At 35.6% G+C, this 25,253-nt stretch overlaps 1 protein-coding gene across 3 annotated transcripts in view; it reads left to right on the top strand.

Moving 5' to 3' along the window:
- MIPEP (mitochondrial intermediate peptidase) overlaps positions 1–25,021 on the top strand; it is an 80,487-nt gene extending 55,466 nt beyond the window's left edge. The window contains exons 17-20 of one of the 3 annotated variants that reach the window (XR_010883288.1): positions 12,412–12,533; positions 13,316–13,389; positions 14,525–14,627; positions 16,043–16,104. Coding sequence is in view for 2 of the 3 variants with exons in the window: in XM_067290464.1 (XP_067146565.1) it covers positions 12,412–12,533; positions 13,316–13,389; positions 16,043–16,152 (306 nt within the window). In the remaining variant the exon portion in view is untranslated. Of the gene's footprint in view, positions 1–12,411; positions 12,534–13,315; positions 13,390–14,524; positions 14,628–16,042; positions 16,165–20,750 lie in introns of those variants that run through there. The other 2 variants (XM_067290464.1, XM_067290470.1) reach the window with 2 other exon arrangements.
- Positions 25,022–25,253: the final 232 nt, after the last annotated feature.

Raw genomic sequence — 25,253 nt, 5'->3', positions numbered from 1 at the left:
CTATTTGTTTCAGCGTGTTAAGTACACATTAGTTCAGAAAGACCATTTCTACTGGTGGCCTAAAATTTCCCTTAGGTAACAGGTTTAATTATGCTTGTATACTTCTGTCAAGAGAATAGTTTTATTTGGCAGTATGAGATTTTTTTAATGGCCTATGGTTGCTAGTGGTTGGAGAGACCAAAACATCTGTGAGACCAAATATCTTACCCAGCCAAGTTTGCCAACAGAAAACAAGGCAGGGATTGTTACAGTTACCTTAGAGGGAAGAAGTCAGTGGAAAATGGTGCATCACAAACATGGCTGTTAGTCTTTCTTCCTCCTGCAGCTCGGGGGATTCTGCCCAAACAGGAATCCTGATCTTGGAAGGCTCCACCTAGATTTTGTCTTAATTTGCTGGGATTGTGTCCATCATGTTCCTGTTAAAGGAAATCAATGGATGAGATGCAAACTAATATTTGGACTGCTTGCTCATGGAGACTGTCAGTCACTACAGGAAGATGTAGCTTGCCAGCGGGTTTTAGGACCACAAGGATTTCATTAGCAAGATGCGTGTAAAGATATCTGGGAAGTTAGTGCGCTGAAGAGGTATTGGTGGCACTAGGTAGAAAGAACTAGCTTCTCTGCAGAGAGGAAACAGGTTCAAACCTCCTCCTGCAGCACACAGTGCCGTCTTTTGCCCAAGTCTCCTTTAAATTGTATTGAGGTACAACCTGAGAGCAAAAGAAGAGCTGTATCCTTCTAGCCTTTTCTTAGGGTTTGAAGGTGACCTGACCTCATGCTTAGTTATGTAAAATAAGCCAGAGGCCAAAAATGGAGACATTGTGGTTTCTGAAGTTCTATGTCACAGTCTTGTACTAATCATGATCATTGTCGCTAGCGGTGCTGCAGCAAAGAGGAGAATATCATTAAGACACCTACTCCTCTATCTACTAAGGGTTGACAGTTTGAGTGAAGCATCTTATGATCAAATATGCCATCTGTATTATCGTGGTATCTGTTGTCTTACGATTTCTTGTTAGGTCCTTGGAGTGACTAATAAGAGTGTGTAGGCATAACTGCTATCCTGTATAACATTTCATTTGAATATCAGTAACACCATATAAAGAGAACAGTTAGGCTGGGCAAATGATGAGCCAGCTGTCCTAAAATAAATAGTGATAATCATTAGCCTCTGAAGGTGAAAGTGATTTTTAATTCTGAAACATGAATCTTGAAATTATTGGTAAGGAAGGCTAAGAAGTGTCTGCCTATTAAATTTAAACTATGATTGCACTTCCTGCTTGTTTTATCTAAAACCTTTTTCCTAATTTTGTCTTAGATTTGTTAAGTAAAACTAATATGGTCTTAGAACCAAAGCAAAACTGACACAAACTGAGCAAGGTTAAAGGAAATAAAGATGAACAACTAAAAGGTAGAATTGTTGCTGTTGACAAAGAGTTTTTTGAAAGGACCTTAGATCCTTGGGGGATGAGGGAATAAAATTTATGGTGCCAATCAAAAAGATTCTGAAAAGAACTGAAGGTGGAAAAAAGCCTGTACATTTGAATATTGGAAAAGGAGGTTATTAGAAAACTAGAAGCCACATAAAAGTTAGAAAAATATGGAAGAGAGGATAAGCTTTAATGGGCCAAATGTAAAACTACAGAAGTTTTGAGCAACTCGCAAAGCAGAAAGGTCAGTAATGATTTAAGAAAATGCATCAGAAAGTGGAAGCTTGCCACATATTTGATGGAGTAAGAAAATAGCTAAGTATGATGATTCAAAACACATTAAATAGGTATTGAAGAGACTGAATCAAAGACAAATTATTCTGATACAAAGAAGATTTGAGAATAAGGTACCAGAGTAAGTGTATTGCAAACTCTTTAAAGACCTTATAAAGACCATAAAAAATAGAAATGATGATACGACTAAAGATAGCTATTAAAAGAATACAAGAATTCAGAAGAAAAAGGCTAGAAATGCTGAGTAATAAAAAGTTCCATAACTACTGAAGGAATGAGAGGAACGGGGAGAGTATGGATTTAGTGGGGACAGAAGAACAACAAATGACAGAGAAATCAGAAATATTCCATGGCTTTGCTTCAGTATTCTTTAAAAAATAAGTGAACTTTGATTAGGTAAGTAATGCATGTAGTTTTTAAGAGTGGGGTAGAAACAATTGAGATTAAAGAATGAAAATTTAGAGAATAATTAGGTTAGATGTAGTCAGGTTTTCAGAATATTTAAGTTTGTCAAAGCAATCACTAACCTGGAGGAATTATAACTCACAAACTCAGAAAAAAGTGGGAGGGCTATTATGATAGCTACTATTATGAAAAAAAGAGAACTTGTGGACCTGCAGACTAATCTTTCAGACTTTGTTACTAAAGAAGTAGTAGAACCAATTATTAAACATAAGCATCTAGAGAACAATCAAGTGATTAAAAAAACCATAGTTTTGTTGAAAACCATCTGAGATGGAAAAATCTACTTTTTTTCTCTAATAAATTGATTGGCCTTGGAGGTGAGAAGGAAGCAGTGGATAGTATAACTCTAGACTTAGCAAGCTTTCTGACACTGTTGGAAATCATAGTTCTACAAGCAAACTATGGAGTTACGACAGAGGTGTCATGCAGAAAACATGCTGAAAGAACAGATAAAAGCCTAGTTTCAATCTGGGAAGATATTTCAAGTGGAGGTCACCAGGGGTCTGTCCAGGACTTGCTACTGTTCTGATGATATGGATGAGTGTCAGGTTATCATGTTTGTAGAAGATGCTCCAATTGACAAAGATTGCAGAAATCATGAAAAGCGGAACTTAAATGATCCAGAGAATTGGGAGGAATTGTTCAAAATGTTGAGAATGTTTGTTTTTTCAAAACAAATGCAAAGTAATTTGCTTTAGGAAAGCAATTAAAAACAAAAATACTTGAAGAACAGTAGTAGCCAAAAGAGCACTACTACCAAAAGAATCTAACAAAGTGAAGTGAGTTAATCATGGGATGCTGTTAAAGAAGATCATATCTAATTTTTTAATATTTTGGTATTTGGTGTTGGGAACTCAGTAATTGGGAGTCTTGTGTCCTATAGTAGGTATCTGAATCTTAAAAAGATATAGACAATTGGAAGGAGTATAAGGAAAGTTGAGGAAGTTTTCATTTGACTGGCAAAGAGAAAACTAAATAACACACATGATCATGTATGTCTTCTGGTATTTAAAAGCTTTTAAGAAAAGAAGGTTGTTAGAACTAAGACAGTGATCATTTGCTTCTTACGAGCAAGGGCACAGTAGAAGGGAAAAAGTAACTTAATTTACAGCAAATGGGATTATGGTTAGTACCGGATCTTTCTAACTCATTGTTGAAGAGGGAAACAGATACGCAGTAGTTCTAGAATCTCCTTTGTAGGGAGTTTTAAAGAAACCACGGCTCCAGACCAGAGATGCATATTTCATAATAGAGGCACAGAGCCTTCAAAACAGATTGCTCTTCCACTTTCTCTCTTGACCAGCTGCTTGGAGAGACACTGATGTTGCTCAGATTCAACTTTTTGGAGTGTTTTGAAGAGAGATGAAGTCACAAGTCATTGCTCAACCTCTTGAAGTTTGTGTAAACCCTTCAAAGTAATTTTTCACATTGCAATGTAGGAAATCAAAGTTGTTTACACAAAGTGCAAATCCCTGCATTAGTTTTTGTATGGACCTTCTTAAAAGTATGTTATAAAATCAAGTCGAAGAGTCTGGGTTAGCGAAAAAGATTAATAAAGGTATATGCAGAGAACTCTGGAGAGGCAATATTTCTATAATTGATTAATAGCTAAAAGCCATTTCAAAAAGGTTGTTGCCCCACTGAGTACTAAAGTAGATGCTGGAACTTTCAAAAGCTCTTACAGTCACCCGTGAAGGTTTGTTTAGGTTTCTATCTTTTTGGAGTTGAGTTCAATTTATGATAAAGAAAATACTGATAGTGAATATTGTGAAGGTTTGTTTTCTAGTGGTTATATGACACTATTCACTGGGCAATGTATAGCAGCAGGGTGTTTACAGATACCATAAGATATAAAGCACTTCTAAGGAAACTCTTTTTACAAGTGTTAGCCCCATGAAACTCAAACATACCTTAATGATAATATTTACATGTAGCAGAGCATTTTAAGCAACAGTGCAAAAAGTAGTTGCATACACCTCTTAGTAACGTTTTGAAATACCTGTATGTTCTGTAGATTTACCTTAAATATATATATATATACACACACACAGTATAAATGAAAATTATTTTGTTTAGTTGTTCGTATTTCTGTTCTCACATCTCAAACTTGCATATTTTTAAGGATTGCAGTACTGGAGCTGTATGTATTTGATATTGATATATATAATTGAATATCATCATTTATATAAACACAGGCTAGAGGGCCTCAAATGAGATGTCTCCAAACATAATAGGAGATTGTTCTTTCTATGAAAAGCTTGCAATCAAAACAGAAAAGAATGAGAGAGAGAGAGAGAGGAAGGAATGCTGCTCTCGCTTAACAGGAGTTGGCAACTAGAATGAGAGGGTAAAAAAGAAATAGTTTCTTCAAGTTCATATTACAATTTGTGTCGGATTCAGGATTAGAATAGTGATCCCCTAGATCCCCATCTGGTATGGCCAGATATTCTGGCAAAAGATAGTAAATGAACTATATTGTAAAATAGTAGCTATCTCGTCTTCCGTTGTAAGTAAAGATGCTTTACGTGATTAAACTGGATTAGCAAATATATTTGCAGTTATAGCTTTGCTTAGAATTTTTCTCATTTTTGTAAGAACTTATCTTAAGCAGTATTCATGATGTTTATTTTAAAATAATAAGTCAATACTTAAAATCTGATTTAATTGTAGTAAAGAAACGTTGGGCTTCAACCTGAAACTGTACACAAAGGAAGCCTTGATGACCTGACTGTAGTTGTCTGAGGCTTTTGAATCTTTAAAACTTAGGTCGTAGTAATAACTGTTCATTGTTATCAGAATGGTGTGTGTGTGTGTATTGCATATGTATGTAGATAGACTTGTCTGTCAGAACTTGAAGGACTCTTGGAAATTTTCAGATTGCATATTTTTAGTATTTTACTGCTAAAACTAGTTATAATATTTACAAATAACACCGTCTCTCAACTTGTACAAATTAGGTCAGCCATGGGACAGACATCAATTTTCATATCTCTGCTTTTCAATCCAAATTTTAAGGATTTTGGAGCAATGCAAAATCGTAAATGTAGCTTTCTGAAGTCGGTATTTTTGTGTTCTCCTCCCCCTCCCCAGTCCCTTGGTGGGAAGGAGAGGAGAGAGTGAAAAGTAAATAGTTTTAAATGGTTTTGCTATAGCAGCTCAAATGCATTAATAGATTATAAATAAAAATGAAATATTTTAATTTATATAATTCAAAGACCATATGGTACATATCTAAAATCATCTAAGTGGTTAATTGCATGTTAAATTCCTTTCCTCTTCTCCAGTGTAAACAACTGCAAAAATATTTACATTCCCTGCCCTGCTAGATTTATTTATCATTTCATAATAAAAACACAGAAGTGTTATAAATTGAAATCTTAATCTCTTGTTTGACTCACTTTCTGAAATGGCAGTGATGTCTCCGAGTTGGTTTACTTTGCAGTCTCCCACTGCTAACCCAGAAATGCATGACACTGGAAAAACTCTGAAGAATATTGATGTTAAGCAAGTTAGGGGGGCAGCACAAGATGTGGTTTCTTGAAATTAACTTTCTGTTATTCTAAACAAGATTAGAAACTGCAGCTAAGGAAGTGGCTTTAAAAGTCTTCATTGGGCTCTTTTATTATTGTGTAGCTCCAGAATGGTGATGATGTAATTCTATAAAACTCAGAGGAGTTCAGCCCAAACTATGGAAAAATAAGTTGAGCAAACAAGCAAATGCATACCTACTGAGAGGACTGTCCCTGCCAGTCAGTGACTGCTCTAGCTTTTCCCCAGAGGTAGCCACTGACACAAATAGTTTGCAACCTCTACAATCCAAAGCTCATTAAATTGCTTCTTCAAGTGAGAATGAATGCAGGATGTCTTCAAAGCATGCTGTAAACTTACATAACAAATTAATATAATAAGGAAAAAGAATCTGTGATTTGTTTCCGAATGAAGGAGAGAATTCTTTAAGCTGTAAAGCGTATGTAATAATCCTTTTCTCATTTTGTAAATTAAATGAGCTGTTTAAATAGAAAAGTGGAAAAATAAATTCTGTTACGTGACAATTTGGCCTCACCAAAATAAACACACCCAGGAGCAGAACTTGTACTTTGGAACCTGGCAGCCCCACAACACAGACTTCTGCTAGCAATGCTGTTTCTCTTGTTCCGGTTACTGGGGCGGTGGGGAAGAAAAAACCCTATGAGAAGCTTGTCTGCAGACTCGGTTCTTTTAGGAAAGTGAACATAGAGCAGCTTCATAGAAGGGGCATTCCTTCACACTAATTCTGAGACATTGCAAGGAGAGGATGAGACTTAAATTTTCTGTACTTGGTGACTGGATGTTGTTGTTCCATGCTGTGAAACTTCTTAAGTATCTTTCTTGGAACAGGAGAAAAGTGATACTGAACTTCTGTCTGGGATAGGATATAGAGGGTATGAAGAGTAGGAAAATGCAAAGAGGAGTCAAAGGAATAAAAGTGGGACCAGCTCTTCTGGTCACCAGATAGTAAAGTTTTTTCTTTTGCTAAAAACACTTTTTCCTTTCAATACTTTTAAAATAATGCCTTCACAGCTAGTACAGTGGAACAGGAAATCCACTAAGCTAAAATGTGTAGTGTCCAATCAGATCTGCACGATGCAAGAAATCCACCATTTTTTTGTGTTGAAAAGTGACCTCAGAGTCCTTGATCTGTAAGTTCCAGCTCTTTATGTTCTGCTTCTGACTCTGGCTACATGACTGACACAGTGCCACAAAAACGTTGCCAGTGATAACTTTGAATGTGCTTTTTTGCATGCTGGAAGCAGTATTGTCCTCAAGTTTCACTAACACTGATGATACTGTGCTTCTCAGCAGAGGTAAACAGCCTGTACAGATTGCTGTGCTAGTAGGGCTGTTCTCTTCTGGCTAGTCCAGTTACCTGAGCCAGGAGCTTCTTCATGACTCTAAGGAGTTTTTGACCCATGTTGATAGCCAAATTCAAGGGCATTAGAAGCAAAATGTCAAGTTGGTGCCAGACCTTGGGGTTCTCCACCCAGTAGCCCCTGAAGGAGATAAGTTGGCTGCTCCTCCATTGGATTTCCTGCCAGAAAATTAATTAATTTAATTAAGAAGGGGGGGGCACCAAATATCATCTCCATCAAATATTCTTCCTCATGGAAACTGTTCAACAGCTTGCTCATTGGTGTAATTACTGCAGCACACATTTTGTAATTAGAAGACTTAAATGACGTAAATACTTTTCTTAATTTAGTGTTGGATCTTTTCAGGTTATCACTTGTGATTTTTGTCTTAAGATGCAAAGCGAAATGGAGACATTTAAATATACTTTGAAATAGCTAGCAACTAATGGAGACTAAGTCAAAGCAGAGTTTTGAAGAACATTTTGAAAAGTCTGAGTGCTTGTCAGAAATACTTGAGTAGTTTTGCACAACTTTCTGTAGGTTTTTTTCCTTTTTAAAGGATGTAGTAGCATTTTGTAGGATGAATTCTATGTAATCAGTGGAATTCCCCAGAGCAATGATTACCTATAATCAAACAAAAACTAGGTTAGTATGTAGTAAGTTACCTAACACTGTTCTATAGGTTTTTTTCTTTCATTTTAGTCTTTTTAGGACCATGTCTAAATTTTTGTCAGTTGATTTTTGTAAATAACCTTAATGTTTCTAAATCCAGAATTCAGATCATTGAATCTTATATTAATGTTTTTTATCTTCAAAACAGTTAAGTTTCACTGATCCTACTGTATTGGATTTCATTCATTAAAGAATGATTTTATTTCATTCATTAAAATGAATGAAATGGCTTAACTTTTAAATAACAGATAAGACTTGTAGTAAATTCTTTTAATTTCTCCTAGGGCAGTAGTCCTGTCCCCTCTAAAGATAAACAGGGTGAATACTTTCTTCTGTCCCCTGACTACAAAGGACACTTACATGGCTAGTTTGGAGAAGACACCTTATTTAGGTAGCTAAAGTGAAATGAACTGAATCCTGTGCTAAGAAGGTAGCCTGCAAGTACTTTATTTAAAATTCCTGAGAAGGTATAATAATACAAATGCATTGGTGAGATATGTTTGTTTGCTATTGGAAAGGATGAAAAGCCATTGCACATGGGATTTTGGAAATATTCCTGACACGGTTATAAGGGAAGATTGATAATGTTGATGGAGAAAAGGCCTTTTTAATAACTGTAGTGGATCAGGCACACACCTTTATTTCAATCTGTTGTGTTGTATAAAAAAACAGGCATGAACATGACCTTTGGATGGCATATTATCATAACCCATGGGCTATGCTGTAAAATGCACTGTTTTATAAACTCCTGGAATTGGTTCATGAAACTTTTTGAAGTAGGTGATTACTCAGAGTGTTCATTAACTTTCTAGCTGCTTACCAAAAAGGTGTTTATTAAGGAGAGTGCCCTAGCTGAACATGTCTAACCTCTACCCTTTCCAAAGGGGAAATTGATATGTCAGATTTTTTTTTCTGGATATGGAGAGATCAGTCAGTGTTGGAAATAACACAGTTAAGAAATCAAGACAATTTGCATCTATAGGTAGTTTTATTAAAATAGAATTTTATGCTGAAAGGCAAACTTTAATTTGAAATAGTTATAATGATGTGGGGTTTATATAGAGAGAGAGAGAGATTATAGAACTTCTTATGGGACTGTTAGCCTATATATGCTTGGCCTTTTTGATTTTTTTTATTGCGTAGATACTAATCTCATCTGTACAAAGTAGGAATACCATTTTAATGGAAGAAGGAACTTCTTGTGAGTTGGGGTGATGCATCTTAATGTTTAAATGTTTTTTTACAGGGAGCAAACTCCAGTTTTGCAAAGTAATTGCTAGAACATCATAGAGTTGGAAAGTGTGCTTGGGTAATGTTGAAATATTGAAGATATAGGATGAAGGGATTAGGAATTCCTGATCAGCAACTTGGTGCGAGAACTGAGAAAAAAGCGGGAACAGGGAATTATGACATGCTAGTTACTCATATTCTAGAGTGGAAAAAATCTGTCCTGTTTACGAAACACATTTAAAACTCCAATATATGCATCAAACCTCATAGAGAATAGCAGTGTTTGTAATCAGATTTCCTCAGCTGCTGTTTGCATCATGAATAAAATCTCAGTTGCATGATGTCTTTAAGAATGGCAGTCACCTCACCTAACTTAAGCTAACCAAAGTAGGTTCCTTTTGTAATCCAGTGAAGAAAGAGAGAGTCATCTATATCTTATGTGTCGTAGGCACCTCTCTTATGATAGGTTGACTCATCCTCTGTTTTGTCTCATTTTTTTTGATACTATCCCATTCCCAATGAGTTTTTCTGTTTTCAACCTCATCATATTTGAGGGCCTCTGTAAATGCAGGGAGGGATGTGACTAACATCTTTGCTTGGTCTTTATGCTTCCCATTTTTCTTTTGAAAGGAAAAGATTTGAAGATTCTTACTTAATTATATTAGCAAAGATAAGGTCAAACAAATATCTCTTACATTTGGACAGAGGATACTGAGGCCTGTTTTAGGTACAGACTCCAAAATAAGCTGGACAAACTGCTGAGAAGCTGTTCTTCTTGCTTACTTGTGCTGAAGAGTTTCAACAAACCTGATGAATAGAATAGTCGATCATCTTGGAGGTGAAGACATGAGCTCTTTTAGGCGCAGACTATTAAATGCCATAAAAATAGAGTAAGTTTTCATATTTGCCAGGGTATTCTGTGAATGTTCTTCTTAGGGGCGGCAGGAATATTTGACAATGGCAATGTAAGCTGGGCTATTGAGGAAGACACTATTCTAGTTACAGCTTATATGATGCATTAAAATCGTTCCTGTCTGATGGGGGAGGTTGAAATGTTCTTCCATATGCCAAGCTCAGAGAGAATGTTTTTTCTTGTAGCAGAGGAAGCAACTTGGTCTTTCAGGAAACTGATCTATTTGGAAATTATTTACATTTCTGGGTATATGAAATCAATTCATCAGTAAAGCTTTCCCCATTCCTGAGAGTTATACTTTCAAGTTGAAACTTTTAATCCTCAATTGGAAAACTTACTATAGAAGAAAATAAAAACTGACATGTTTTCTTCCTCAGTCTTCTAAAAATACAGGCTCTCTGATCCGTTTCAAAATGTGTTTTCAGTTAAGTGATTATGGTTATAATTAAGGGACTAGTTAGAAAAACTGTAGATGTTAAGTGTAAATGCAGCAACCACAATACTTTTCAGAGCAAGGTGGAGAATCTGTGTCCAAGCTGAATGTTATTGAGAATTTGAATTATAATGAGATATGGTACAGTAGAGTTTGCTTTAAAGAAGAAAATCATTCTTAAGTATTTGCATCATGCCACAAGACTCACAGGAAAATCGGTAACATTTTGAAAATCGGTAACATTTTTTTCATCTCCCCTAACTTTGCTGCCCAGAAGTTAGGCTTCTTCTTTAAGCTGGTTGTCTAGGCTCCCAGTAAAGTCTAGACTGGTCACCCATAGAGAATGATTTTGTTCCATCTATCTTGGACACCCGTCTTAGGGTGGAAGTAACATTCCTTTTAAAAATAGCTTTTTCGTGGCTGAATTACAGCTAACTTTGAGAACATTGTTTGGCAGATGTTGCTCAGAAAAGGGAGCTAACAGCTTTGTTTCTTATCACCTGTTCACAATGATATGGGTAATAGGCAACTATTCTCTACCTTTTTTAAGGTATAAAGACTGATTAAAAGCCATATACTTTCTTTTATCACCATGATACTCTTCCTTGGTCAGTTTATTTAACATATATGTATGACTTTGACTTGCCTAATGGAGAATAAGAGGATAATCAGCACTTTCTCAAATGAAGAAACTTAGTTTATTTCAACTGCCAAAATTCAGGAGAATGTTACTTAGCGTGTAAAGAAAATAGTCAAAGATAAATAGTTCTGGAAAACTGCTAATACCCTCTCACTTTTCTATTTCACTGCTTCCAAATTTCAGCCATCAGGTTTAAGATAAGGAAACAAGCATCTGACAGCCCATGTCTTTAAGTTTAAAACATCTATTAAGCTACTTTATTGTGTCTTCCAGTTCCTCTTTAAAACTCTCTTCTGCAGTACCTACAAAAATCTTGACAACAGTCATATTACTAGAATATTAAGATCTCTGACTTTGGATAAGACGTACGAGATGCATGACTTGACTCCTCTCGTTTCCTCAGAAAGCCAAAAGGGCAGAGTAAGTTTCTCGCTCTTTCTTCTACAGATTCATCCACCTTCAATTCAAAATATATATATATATAAACCTGTAGGGAGATTATATATTTTTGGTTTAGATCTGCTCCCCTTTTCATGTTCCACCAGAGAGGTTCTGGAAAATCTTCATTCTTGGAGATGCTAATAATTTGACTGGACAGGGTCCTGAGCAACCTGATTAAAGTTGGCTCTTCTTTGAGTATGGGTTGGACCAGATAACCTTCAGAGGTCCCTTCCAAACTAAATTACTCTGTTACAGACAGAGAAGAAAAAATGGGATTTTCCAATGGGATTTTCCTTCTGTGAAAATAAGTCACTTCCAATTTTCCATGCTAAGGAAAGAGAAGAGAACAGTCAACACCAAACAGCATTCAAAAAGGAGTCCACCAACACTGGAATGAGTCACGAAGACAAGTGACAATTCATAAATGAATAACAATATAATTACAGATAGTAATTGCTATGTGTATAAATTTTAAAATGTGCAGACAAATCTGTGAACAATGACATTACGTGTGGATATAATTCATCTACCTCTGAGTCTTTGGCATAATGGGAAGCTGGATTTTAATATAGTATCAAGTACAAGTCTCTATGGTCATTTTGTTTGTGGGAACCATTTATAGACTGAACTTTTCCAAGTGTGACACTGCAATTATCCACATGGAAAATGATAAAATGTGGTGTTACTTGTAATAAGTTAATTGTGGCTTTCTTTCAACACAAGCAGAACAATATAGCTGTTATTAAATATGACTACATTTTTTACTGCTTGGTTTTCTCTCCTTCTGAACCTATTTATTTGTAATTTCAATTATCAGCATGCTGGATATACACTATTTAGTTGAAAAAATGTGTTCATTCTGGAATTTCTGGGTTTTTTTGTTTTTAATCATTTCTTATTAGTAGCATTAGATTTCTTCCATCATACTTAAGAAATGCAGAACACTTGGAAGGACTTAAAAGATGTGACTTCTGTTCTGTTTTTTGTTTGTTTTCTCCTTACAGGCCTGGCAGCTGAGATTCAGCCATCTTGTGGGCTATGGTGCGAAATACTACTCCTACCTCATGTCTAGGGCTGTTGCCTCTATGGTGTGGAAACAGTGTTTTGCTCAGGACCCATTTGATAGGTAAAAGTAGACAATAAATTAAATAGAATGAAGTGGCATGCTACTTGCTTCTGGAAAGCAGGAAACAAATGTTATACCTGGGGCAACATAGGGGTTTTTTTTGAATGCCATAGTTATTTTTTAAACTTTTTGTTGATTTTAAGAGTATAACGAAACAGAACATAACCATAAATATAAAGTGGGCTTTGGGACATGCTCATTGATGCAAAGAATTCATGTCAGCATTTTAAAATACAGGTGTGCAAGTTGGGAGGCACTGAAATCCATATTTAGATGTAATTAGGGAGCTTGATTTTCAGAAGTGCTTAATTATTTGTAATTTTCTATTGAAATCAAAAGCAACTGCAGGTATTAAACAAGCTTCATGTCACCAACTTCAAAGCTACATATAGGTGTCCTACTCATTTTGCTACATGTAATTAGGAAGTAAATTGTTAGATCAAAAATTGAAACTGTTCTTTTACCTTATCTAAATATTCCGAACATTGTAACAGAGTAACCTTTCCCCTTGGAGCAATGAAGACTAAAATGTTGTTTGCAATTTAATTTCTATAAATACCAAAACATACATATAAAATTTATCTAGTTCAGTTAATCATAGTATAATTTTGAATGTCATCTGAATTTGAGGAGTTGACATGGGATTAAGGCAGTCTTTGTTTCAGGATAGAAGTTTTCATTCCATCTCTGCTTCTGAGTTCTGTAGAGAGCCTAGAAGCAAATATGACTGAAAGTTGAACAGATTGTGCTTGCAGTTGACTCTAACATCTGTATTTCTTCAGGGCAATGGGTGAGCGTTATCGTAGAGAGATGCTGGCACACGGCGGTGGAAAAGAGCCCATACTTATGGTTCAAGGTAGAAAAAAAAAATAGGACTGTTTTATTCCCTTGGTCTAACAAGAAATAATTTAACTGTATTTTCCATTTCAGCCTTTTTAATTTAATCATGGTTTTCATAGGATTTATGAAAGAAAACATGTTGATTTATTTACTTAAGTGGACTGGTTGACAGCTTTGTTTCGTGTGTTAGTAAAACTCCTAGTGATTCATGGAATGAAACAGACACAAATAGTTGGGGTGAAGTGTTGGAAAGGGTTGTATTACAAAGCAGTCTAGAGAATTCAAAAGAAGAGTGTCACATATTTGAAGGAGGATAGATGACACCAACATAGATACCAAAAAAATAATATCTTTTACATGCATGAAATTCATAATAGATGCAATTATTTTGTATACAAGAATTTGAACTTTTTTTGACCATGTCATTTTGACATCATAGGTTGGGTTGTATCAGTACTTTGAACACACATTCTGATGAAATGGGAGCCTGAAGATTCTAATAAAGAAACATGGTTCATTATTCCTCTTAATACCATATTTGCCCTTTGAATCTGGAAAATAACTTTTTTTTAATCACTCATAGCAATAAAAAATACTATGTCTCATGTATTAAAAAAGTAGGTCAGGAGAATGAAGCAAGTTTGAGAAACTGCAGATTTTTATTTAGAATCTGTCGATGTGGTCAAGATAAAGACTTTTCTCTGTAATATTGCAGTATTCAAGCAAAACAAGTTTGCATTAGTATCAATATTCCATACCCGAGCACTTGATATGTGCTTCATATGATGGAGCATCTTTCAACTCATTCTGAAATTGTTGCCAATGTATTAATATTAATTAATTGGCCTCTGATCACTCCAATTTGGGATCTTGGAAGTTGTGTTTTTCTTTTACAGATAAGTAGGACAGTGGTGATGTGTCTGTATTCCATCACGAGGTCACCACGGTTTCATAACTAGAACATTCAGTTCTTTGACCCATCAGTTTATATTTGAGGCCATCTGCTCTCCCTAGAATCATCACACATATAGTGACTAGATGGTCATATAGTGGCTAGGTTAGCCTATTTATATGTCTGATATATAGATCAACTTTTCCTTCAGCATGACTTTTCAAATTTAAACTTACCTTTTTGTTTACCACTCTTGAAGAATCTGTATTTGTAACCTAACTTCAAAAACTGCAGCCCAAGATTATGGTTTAAGTAATTGCAAGAAAGAAACGTACAGCTTTACAAGCAAATCCAGTTATACTGTAAGTACATATGGTAGAGGGAGAAAGATTGTTTTTAAACACCAATTATGTTCATCATCTCTTTTATTTCTGGGATGTATTTTTAATTTCAGTGAGCACTGAGTCTTACTGGAATGTCCAAGAGGTTATGCTGAAGTTGCAGGCTGAGAGCTCACCTGAATCAGATATTGTTTGAATAATATAGAACTACACCTGGCCTTTCCTCCTTGCTGTAAGAGAACACAATAGAACTATGGTATAATCAATTTGGGGTTGAGAGTATGCATCAGTAATTTGGGGTAAAACTTATTGTTGGAATTCATCAGGAAAAAGTAGCATCCAGGAAATTTGAAATTTATTTTAAATTTAAAGGAAATACAAATATGATAAAGTATGAAAAGATACAGTGAAAACACACAAAGAAGTTTAACTGTGTCTTGTAATACAGTAATCAGATGTTTTAGGCGTTTCAGTATTCATAGTCCTCATACTCTTAGCCCTGAATTCATGTAGCAGTACAGACAGTTCATTCAGTTAAGAGCAATGGTGAATGATGGGAGAAGCAATGGCAATGCAACCTGGGATTTGAAGAAGAGAGTAAGCTATGTTAAAGGAATAGCTGAGCATACTGCAGGGCAGTGAACTTCATGTTAATTGTAGAGTAGTGGGATCTCTTAAGATGTGACCAAGACATCCATGTATATGAGACACAGTTTGATTTTTATTTTTTTCTTTAAATCAGTAAATTCTTAAATCACTAAACAGAACTGTGTGTCAATTTAAGGTTGGTAACTGTAGTGCCACCTGCTAGCATGTTTGTTCAGGTGTGAAAGGAGAACCAGATAGCAGTAACTCCCCTGCGTGTATCAGCATTAGCATGAGTGGTACCTGTGAGAAGAATATATAGACTGTCCAACTACAGAAAACAGCAGAAGTTTACAAGCTGTTTTCGCTTTTATATTCTGAATTTTTTAATATGACTTTAGAAAGAAATTTAAAAAGATATTAAAGATCATAAAAATTAATGGATAAATGCTTTTCTTAATCAGCAGAGTCCTCGCCTGTGTGTATTGCGACTTTCGCTTGTAGACAGTGCAGAACTTAATACAAGCATACTGGAATGATTGTCCATGAAAAATGAAATTTAGGTGACTCAGGTCTCTGACATTTAATAATTTAATTGCTTGTTTTGGATTATTTGGGTTTAAATCATTGACCACATATGATGTAAGAGCTTATTATGTATTTATACTTTATCACTCCTTGTTTATTACAAAAAATTGAGAATTTAAGCAGAAAAGAAAGAGCAGTTATTCCTCCTTTAATTTTTTAGGTTACTGTTTTGCTCAGCTTCTTATTTCTCTTACTTCATTTTTCTTTCTTCACTAAGGGTATTCCAAAATACCTGAATTCCATTTGTTGTTTGTTTTTATCAGTTGCAAAGCCATGCTCCCACAGCAGATCACCAGACAGATTCCTGTTTACAGACAGATTCCACCAGACTTTAAAGCTTGTTGATTTTGCTCTTCTTCAGGGAAAAAGCTGAGAGTCTGTGGTAGTAAGTGCCATATTTCAAAAACTTTACATTATGTAGGCCATTATTTCAGGAATTTTCTTTATAAAGAAATGTGCTTTTACAAGTCTGACTTCTGGATACATGTATTTAGCCTCACCCTTCAAGAGCTTCCAGATCTCATTGTGCAGTTAGCCATATTCATTGACTGTTTGATAAAAGATAACTTCATGAGCACATTTCACTTATTCAGTTTCTTTGTTATGGTTTTCTTCTCAGAAGCTATCTATTGTCTTTCTTTTGTGTTTGGATATGACCCTAGCTTTTCATCTTGTTCCCACACGATTCCATAGCTTTACTGATTAGGAAAGATAAAGGATCTGACCTGCCTTCCAGTGGAGTCATGACAAGATTCTTGCTTGGACTAGAAAGCACAGTATACTTTTTTTTGTTTGGATTTGATTCTCTTGGCTTTTGTTTCCATTTAAAAAAAAAACACAAAGGCTTTATGACACCTTTTTTAACATTTTTTGAAGTGACCCCTTTTATCTTACCTCTGTGATAACCTACAAAATTCAAAAATAGTCACAATTACAAATAGGAGTAGCAATAAAATAATGAATGGATAGTGCTTGGTCCAAGAGGCTTCCATTTGTTGTTTCTAAAAGAGAGAAAATAGTTTGACATGAACTTGATTTCTCTGTCATTATGGGATGGCTACATGGCTCTTTATGACCATCTCCTGTACAGCAGTACTTGGAGTTAGGGATTCCAAACCCCTTTAACAGCGGATAACCCAGGTGTCCCTTCCAGGTCCAGCTGTGTGTGACACAGCTGGTTGCAGGTCAGAACAAGATCCAGGTGTATACCATCCCTCCCCCTTGGCACTCCTGGACTGGAAGGAAACCCAGGTGCACAGATGGGAAGTGAACTGCAGTGTAGCAAGTACCCAGGCTGGATGATCTGGAAACTGAGAGCATGCAACACATCCTGGAGCATGCTGGTCCTGCAGTTTTGATGCAGTCACATTGCCCCTGGGTATCTGAAGACTTCCCTCTAGATAAGAGATTGCAGAAGCACACATGCAGAACACATGTGCAGTTGTATTCTTGATTCATTAATGCTGCATTACATTGCAGATAGTCATATTCAGTTGTGTGCATTCATGGTAATCTGACCAACTGGATATATAAATAGGCATGCATTTGCTCAAATGCAGTTTGAAAATTTGTTTTTCCCTGCCTAAAGTGTACTTGGTGGAATAATTATGATGTGAAAAAGCTGTAAAGATATTCATATAATGATTGTATGTCTCTTTGAAAATATAAGAAGTATGCATAAGTCCTAAAAGGTGCTATGAATGGCAATATATGTTAACTCAAACTACATGGACCCAAAATAATTAGTGTTCCAAAGGGGCAGAGGCCAAATTTTGCCATAGGCTTTATTCTTCTCTCATTTTCCAGTGATTGTAGGTTGCAGCTAACCATCTCTCAAGGGGTGTGGTTAACCACAGTGCTGTAATGTGAGAGAAAACTTCAAAGCAGAGAAGATAAGCTATGCAGTTGCCTTAGGCTTGGGAGAGACTGATCTGAAATAGAGTTGGGCTGAGCATATAAAATACACTCCTAGATTTTAAAACTGCAGCCATCAAACCTTGTGGACATCTTACTAAATCATTTAGACTGAAGTGCTGAGTACATACTGATCCTATATGACCATTCTTAACATGTCTGATTATTGTGGAAATACCATTGTTCTCTGTCCCTTGGAGTCATCTGCTCTAAAATCTGTAGTTATTTGCTTCATAAGGGCATGCTCTTTTTACTACAGCAGTTCTTCAGTGATAATTGCAAACAGTTACTCTTCATCCTTCCCTTTCAAAAGCAACATCTGCTAGTGTGTACTTTTGATAGCACTGATGGGAAAATAACAATGCAGAGGACCACTAATGCAAGATATCTGAAATCTGTAATATCAAAACTTGGAACTACTGGATGGGGGGCCATTTGACATCACTATTGCAAGAAAGATTTCAAATTCTCCTGCATATTTAAAACAAATCATATGGAATCTAAATGAATGTAATTTGTAGCAAGTTTTGAGTGAGATTTGGTAAGACTATATTCAGCCACACTAAAATCAATCCAAGTGTATTGTAGTTATTTATGTTTCTTTTATTCATTTTGTAATATCCAGGGATTGAATTTCTTATGATTTGCCATTTTTATTCAAGAGGGAAATTAAATCTAATTGAAGGTAATCCCGGAATCAGTCTGTTCTCTTCCTCCCACCCACAAATTATTCATTGTACTGTTAGCTTTTCTTCTTTTGCAGCACATTGATAGTCATGCTTTTAAGAATAGTCCACAGCAAAATAAAATTTAGTGTGTCATAGAATTAAATAAACATCGTCTGGACAGGCTGATTTTTATAAAATCAGTATTGGAAGGGTTTATTTGTATTTTGGGATACAGGTTTTATTTATTTTTTTTTCTATCATGGCCATTTTTATACTTTAATGAAAAACACTGTCTTGACAGCAATATAGTCATCCCTCCCTGTTATATCTGATAGAAAAGGGGATATTGGCTATAGAGAAATGGTTCTTTATGGAGCCACATCTTATAGATTGGGAGGAAGAGATCATGTCACCTAACTTTGGCTGTTTATACCTGAGATAGTCATCCAGGTTTCCTTTCTGGGCTATGGGGGAAAACAAGCACTTCTTAGGCACAGTTCCTCTCGTTATAAAGGAGGCCTGTGAAATTGGTCAGATGAGTGGTGCCCATGAAGCTCCTCCTTCTGTTCAGTCTCTAGAAATAGAGCCAGTTAGTTCAGATGTAAATGTCTGTGTAAATGGCTAAGGAAAGGCAAGATGACTTGCACTGTTGGGACTGGGTTGCTCCATCTCAATCAAAAAACAAAGCTCCAGTAACCATGCATGACAGTACGTGTTCCACAGGGCTGCCACCAGCGTCACCTTCTTAAAGGGTTGTCTCCACTTCTAGGAAAACTGCAGAAAAATAATATGGGTTTAAACTGTTTGTCTGAGGGAAATACTCCAAGGCTGTTAGGGAGCAAGTATGCCTGTCCCCCAGCCAACCCGCTCAGGAACCTGAAAGAGTGAGACTGTAACAGGTCATGGATCTCTGGGGAAGATGGATGAGTAGGTGGTATCGGGACGCATCTGTTTCTCAGCCCTGCATATAGCATGCCATTTTTCATTGTGCATTAGAAGTAATTCCACCCCAATTTTACTAAAATTAGAGTAGATGACAAATTTACCGAGTAGTTAAAATATTCTGTTCTCTTTCATTTTGAAAATAACTTAGTGCAGGCTTCACTTAACAGCATTTCAGTCAACCTATATATAGTATGAGGTTTGTTTTCCTTTTAGTGCTCAATATTAATCTAATGTGTCAAGGCAGTTTGTGTTGACACTTGGAACATATGTTTAACTCAGATGAAAATGTTATTCTCTGAGGTCTTAGCGGGAAACTCTTCTAATTGCTCACACAAAATTACCTGAAGAGCTGCTCTGTTTCTTGTTGTTTTTTTCAGTCATTGTGTTATAGTAAAAAATTCTGTTTTTGAGAAGAGCACAATTCTAATTTTCACTGAAAGCAAATATTGTTGAGGATGTGAAAGAATATAAAATTATGTACAGTAGGTGTGCCTATTAGGGTAGAACAAGGTTATGTTTACATTGGCAGTTGTCAGAAAGAACAGATCACTTCAAAGAAGTACACAAATTAAATTTTACATTATTTGGCAGCTGTACTTTTTTTTTCTTCATGCAAGCAATGTGCCAAATCTCTGTATATAATCATGAAAATATTAGTAACAGTGAAAAGACCAACAGTAATGTAATGTTCAGTACAAAGAAATATCTGAAAATAATTTCCAGGGTGTATAGTCATGCTTTCTAGAAAAGTTGTGTTTTGGGGGAGGAAGGCATGAGACTTAGTTGGTCTCTTTATAGAATCACATGACAAAATACGTGAGCCTGATTCTTAATTAAATTTCCCTGTCTGTTATCCTGTAGCTGTATGATACAACTAACATACATAGAAATTATAGTTTTTAATAAAAGGTTAGCCCTTGTCCTGTAAAAAAAAAAAAACAAACCTAAAAGTGCAGTGTACAGAAAATGCATTTGTTTGGGTTTTTTAGATGTGTAACACTTTGAGACTATATGTTGTTTTTTCTGGCGACAGTATGTTTTATCTGGCTCTGTCAGGCCTGAGACTCAGCAGATAAGGATTTAAATCCTTGCTCAATCACTGATTTTTTTCAGTCATTTGGAAATGACCGAGTCTGGCCTGTGTCTTGGTTACATTACTTTAAAGTGGACATAATTCCCAGCCTAAGCAAGACTGTAAGGATAAAGATCAGTTCACAGTCATGAAACCTGGCAATTTTGTGATAGTGTAATGGATAGTTAGAAAAAATTAAATATTCCTTACATGGTATAATTGCATTTATTTCTTGTCAAAGAAACATAGTGGCTGTTGCTGTCATATGAACTGTGGCATTAAAAGTTAGTTAGTATTAAGCTTTATCATTAGCAAAACTTTCGAGCTGATGGTATTCTTGCTAAGAGTCTATTGTCTTTTTGTTTTTTGTAGGTATGCTTCAGAAATCACCTTCAATTGAAGACTTTGTGGATGCCCTTGTTTCAGACTTAGACCAGGACTTTGAAACGTTTATCATGGACTCATAAAAATGTAGAATGGAACCTAAAGTTTTTATGGAGGATTGCATACATCTTAATAATTGCAGATACAATATTGTTGTTATTGGTTTAGCTTCTTGGTGAACACTTGTAAATGTTTGAATATTCATGGTGGTAGAACAGTATTAAATAATTTCAGTGGAACACCTGGTTTCATTTATGAAGAATGATGGCTTTCAGCTTCACATGGGCTTAAGCACAGAATATGAGAGAACAAATACTCTGGCACGTACTATTTAAAAATTTGATCTTGTAGGAGCAGGTGGCTAAATGGGAATCAAACTCATCTTCAAGGTGGGTGGAGTCATATGAATGGTCTTTCAGTATGTATTTACTGGATTCAGAATTAGTACGTAACTGTCAAGTATCATGACCAAGAATTGTTTGCACAGTCCATTCTCACATGTTCTACATGAATATTCTGTTAAGTGTGTTTAACCCTATTCCTTGCAGGAGTTATATCAGAAAAGCAAGTTGTTTTTGCTATGGAGAAGAAAAAATAGAAAGAAGGTAGAAATGGAAAACTAGGAATAGTGTGTGAGATAAGGAGAAAAAGATGGATGGGAGAAGAAGAACAGTATTCATACAGGTATCTGAAGGATGTGAAGAAAAGAAATACCTTGCAACATGAAAAAGGCAAAGAAGTGAAATAGGTTCCCCATATATTTTTCCCAATGGAAAATTAGTCATGCTTTTGTAGCTGTGATGATCCAGTGTGGGGGTATATGTGTGGCAAAGTTTGTAAGTAAAGATAATACTTTTTATTAGACAAAGCTTGTGAGCAGGTCTTCAGGTTCAGAGTGGAAGTAGCAAACTTGAAAGCTAAATACAAAAGATGGACCATTCATCATATCAGGAGCACAGAAGGATTGGGAGTAGGACTACAGTTTGTAAGGTGCCATAAAACTGGTATTGCTATTGAATTATTCATATTATCCAGAGTTAGAATTTAGCTCCTAGGCTCATCTTTTGTAGATCTTCCTTTGAGGATCAGTAGTCATGTATCAGGAATAGAGCCTTTGTTTTGTGAGAAGTATTCTCCCATTGTTAACTGGGTGCTTTTGTCCTTTTATCTGTTATCTGGGTGTGTTTGTTTTATTGTGTAGTGGTTGTTTAGTTTTCCCTGCATTTCCTAAGTGCATAGGTGCACTGGGTGAAGGATATTATGCTTTGGTGAATATGGGCTGATCAGCATTTTGATAGTTCTGTTGCAGAGAACAATTAATGTGGAAATAAGTTGGCAAACTTTGCTGTTTAGGTACAGCCTGTTTCCCACATCTTTGTTCACAGCAAGCTTCTTTTCAGTGATGAGCGGAGGGGTGTTGGGGGCTGTTTAAGGTATAGAAGAGCAAGTTCAGGGGGAAAAGAAGTCATTCAGAACAAAGATGTTCTTCCAGGAACAGTTTAAGGTGCAAGCATAGTGGATGATAACCAAAGAAGACATTATCAATGAGGGTTTCTTTTTATCTTGAGGTAAATTATGAAATGCTATTTGAGGGTTCATTTAAAAAAATGTGATCAGTTTTTCGCTAGGGAAACGGCCTCCTCTGTTAAAGGTCTTCTGTAGGTTGTTGCAGTAAGTGTCCTGCTCAGAGTAAGTGTGGTGAAAGAACCAAAAGATGGAATAGAAGGCTGAGAAATGAAGGCAAATAGCTGGAAGAGAAGCAAAAGTGGAGACGCTTGACCAAAAAAAAGTAGATGTTTGGGAAGGGATAAATAAGGATGAGAGCTGATGGAGTGGGATAACAGACTACTAAATGAAGGATAAATGTAGATGGCAAAAAGGAGAAAAGCCATTAATTTATTTTCATTTTCTGGTTAGTAACTTGTTTTTTTAACGGGATTTGTGCTATCAGGTATTATTTGATATTTTGCTCTACCTTCTCACTTTGTTTATTCATAATAACTGTTCGGGGAATTTGTCTTGTATGAATAGTACTGCTGTTCTCTTAGAACTGATTTGAGCCATTTTTTAGATATGAAATGTCTTTCACTGGACAATAGCAGGCATGTTTTCAGGCATGTACCACAAGCAGGTTTCTCTGTTGTATGTTTGACTACATTCTGTATCTGCAGTTGGTCACTAAGAAGAAAGAAATAATGGTTTCGCTTAACAAACTAGGTGGGTATTTTGTTACAAAATAAGTGATAAAAAGACTAAACAGATTTAAATTTAGGTGTAAGTAAAAAAATGTTGTGAAGATGAAAAGTTCTCAAAAGGATACAATAACTCATGAGGATGAATTTAACAGCCCCTTATAGAATAATGGAAATATGTGTCAAAAGGAGTTAAAGGGTGTTGGCAGGGGAGTCTTTTGTTGTTTTTTGCATGTTTTCTGTGCTGGAACAAACTACCAATAATCTGGAGTTGGCACATGTTGAAAGATTCACTGTGACAAAAAGAACTTAGCAAAAGGAAATCCTTACCCTGACATGGGCCTTGGAGCATTACTGTAAAGAAAATAAAGCATCATAATTGGTGGAATAATGAGAGTATTTAAACTTAAGAGATCTCCCCTAGATTTCACTTTGAAAGGAATTGAAGTCATGTAGGTTCCAGAGTTTAGATACACTTTGCCAAAATACATATGTGAGTCATTGCTTTATGCCCATGACTGCTGTTATTTCCTTAATTCACTGTCTCTTTTGATCCTTCTGTAAACAATGATCCTTTTTTATCAGAGTGGCATCAAACAGCTTCTTCCTAATACTGAAATCAGATATAGACAAAGAAAGGGAAAAAAATCTCATATTTTGCCACAGCAAAGTGGACTTCAACTTATTGTCACAGAGTCATAGCCTTTGGGACATTTGACAAAGACAAGAGCTGATAGTAAAATAAATATAACTCAGAATGACAGCTTTTTTTGTGAAGAAACTTTGTTGACTCCAGTGTTTTTTGTTTTATGAAATACCTTTGAGGATTGAACAGTAGACAGGATTAAGTCTCCTGAGAACATATTATATCACCACTATGATGCTTACTGCAGAAAAGGAAATATTATTCTAAATGAATTTTTTCTCCTCTTGGTAGTTCTAAAAATGCTTCCAGCTGTTCAAATGTCTGATGCTTTTTCCTTTTTTTTCCCCCCTCTTTGAGAGACTTTTATTTTCCAGAAAATATGTGTACTTTCAGTAATGTGAGATCTCTCTTGTGACCAGCAGTGTAACTCTCCTTAAACGTAAAAACCACTGTAATCCTTTTTCAGCATTCCATATTTTCCCATTGGGGCTGCTGAATGAGTTGTCCAAAAGTTGGATTTGTAATACTGTAGCTCAGTGTCATAATTCTAATCTGAAAATTAGAAGACTTACATAACTGGAGAATTGTTTGGTATTTTAGCTGCTGTAGAAAGTAAATAGTGAACATCGTTAGAAGAAATAATACCGTTATGCAATACTGAAATAATAACATATAGTTAAGTCATATAAAAAAAAAAAGCAGCCAACATTTGATACTGAGGTGTCAGCTAAGCTTTTTTCCATATTTAATGTGATTATTCTTCTGATTCACCTAAGACAGACTGAAATATTGTTTAATAATTGCTTGCCAGTGAAATAAACTCAACTGGTGCTTCATGGAATTTTAAATTAAAATTAAAATTGAATCATGAATTTTCTAAATGAAATTTCTAAATTACCTAAAAAGATAAAATGAGCAGAGGGCAACAGCTCAGTAGGCAAGGAGGAGAATAAAATAGGTCAAGGAAGAATTGAATATAAATTAGAAACCAGGCAAGAAAAAATATTGATAACAGAAGCAAAATGACCTGTGGGTCACAAACTTAGGGAGAACAAAAAAAGGGTTTTTTTTCCTTTGTGTTTTTACAAAGAAATAAGTATAAAATGGAAATAACAAAAAAGGCAGACGTGTTCAAAAATGCTTCTGTATTGTCTTCAGTGAAAAGTCAGATGGAAGAATTATTATCATGTGTTGATAAAATACTTTCCTTCCTACTGCTAAAGATATTAAGAGCAGCTTGTACAGTGGGTCAGACTTGAATCAGTGTGCAAAGATTTAAAATGAATGTATATTGAAATAATGGAGCTCCTGGCAGGACATGCATAATCAGAGGGTATTCAAATGCTAAGCAGAACGTGTTTCCAGAATATGGGTCCTGCCACAGTAACCTTTTTGTAATGAGTTAATAAATTCTGTTGAAAAAATAATGATGTTCGTATCATGGACTGTGAGAAAGAAATTATTTAATAGTGCACAGTAATCTGAATAAGAAACAAAGTTCGTAGATGATACTAAGACGGAAGAATGAGAAGTAATGAAGAGGATAGATCATTGTTACCCAGCCATGTAAAAGCCTCAGAAAATCAAGGCTCAGCAAATTTGCATTTCAGCTGATTTGACAGCAGGAGCAATGGAGCATTGGAACACACGTGT

This window comes from Apteryx mantelli, chromosome 1 (assembly GCF_036417845.1).
Source record: "Apteryx mantelli isolate bAptMan1 chromosome 1, bAptMan1.hap1, whole genome shotgun sequence".
Lineage (NCBI taxonomy): Eukaryota > Metazoa > Chordata > Aves > Apterygiformes > Apterygidae > Apteryx > Apteryx mantelli.
The sequence above is the reverse complement of the archived record's forward strand: the minus strand, read 5'-3'. Positions and strand labels throughout refer to the sequence as shown.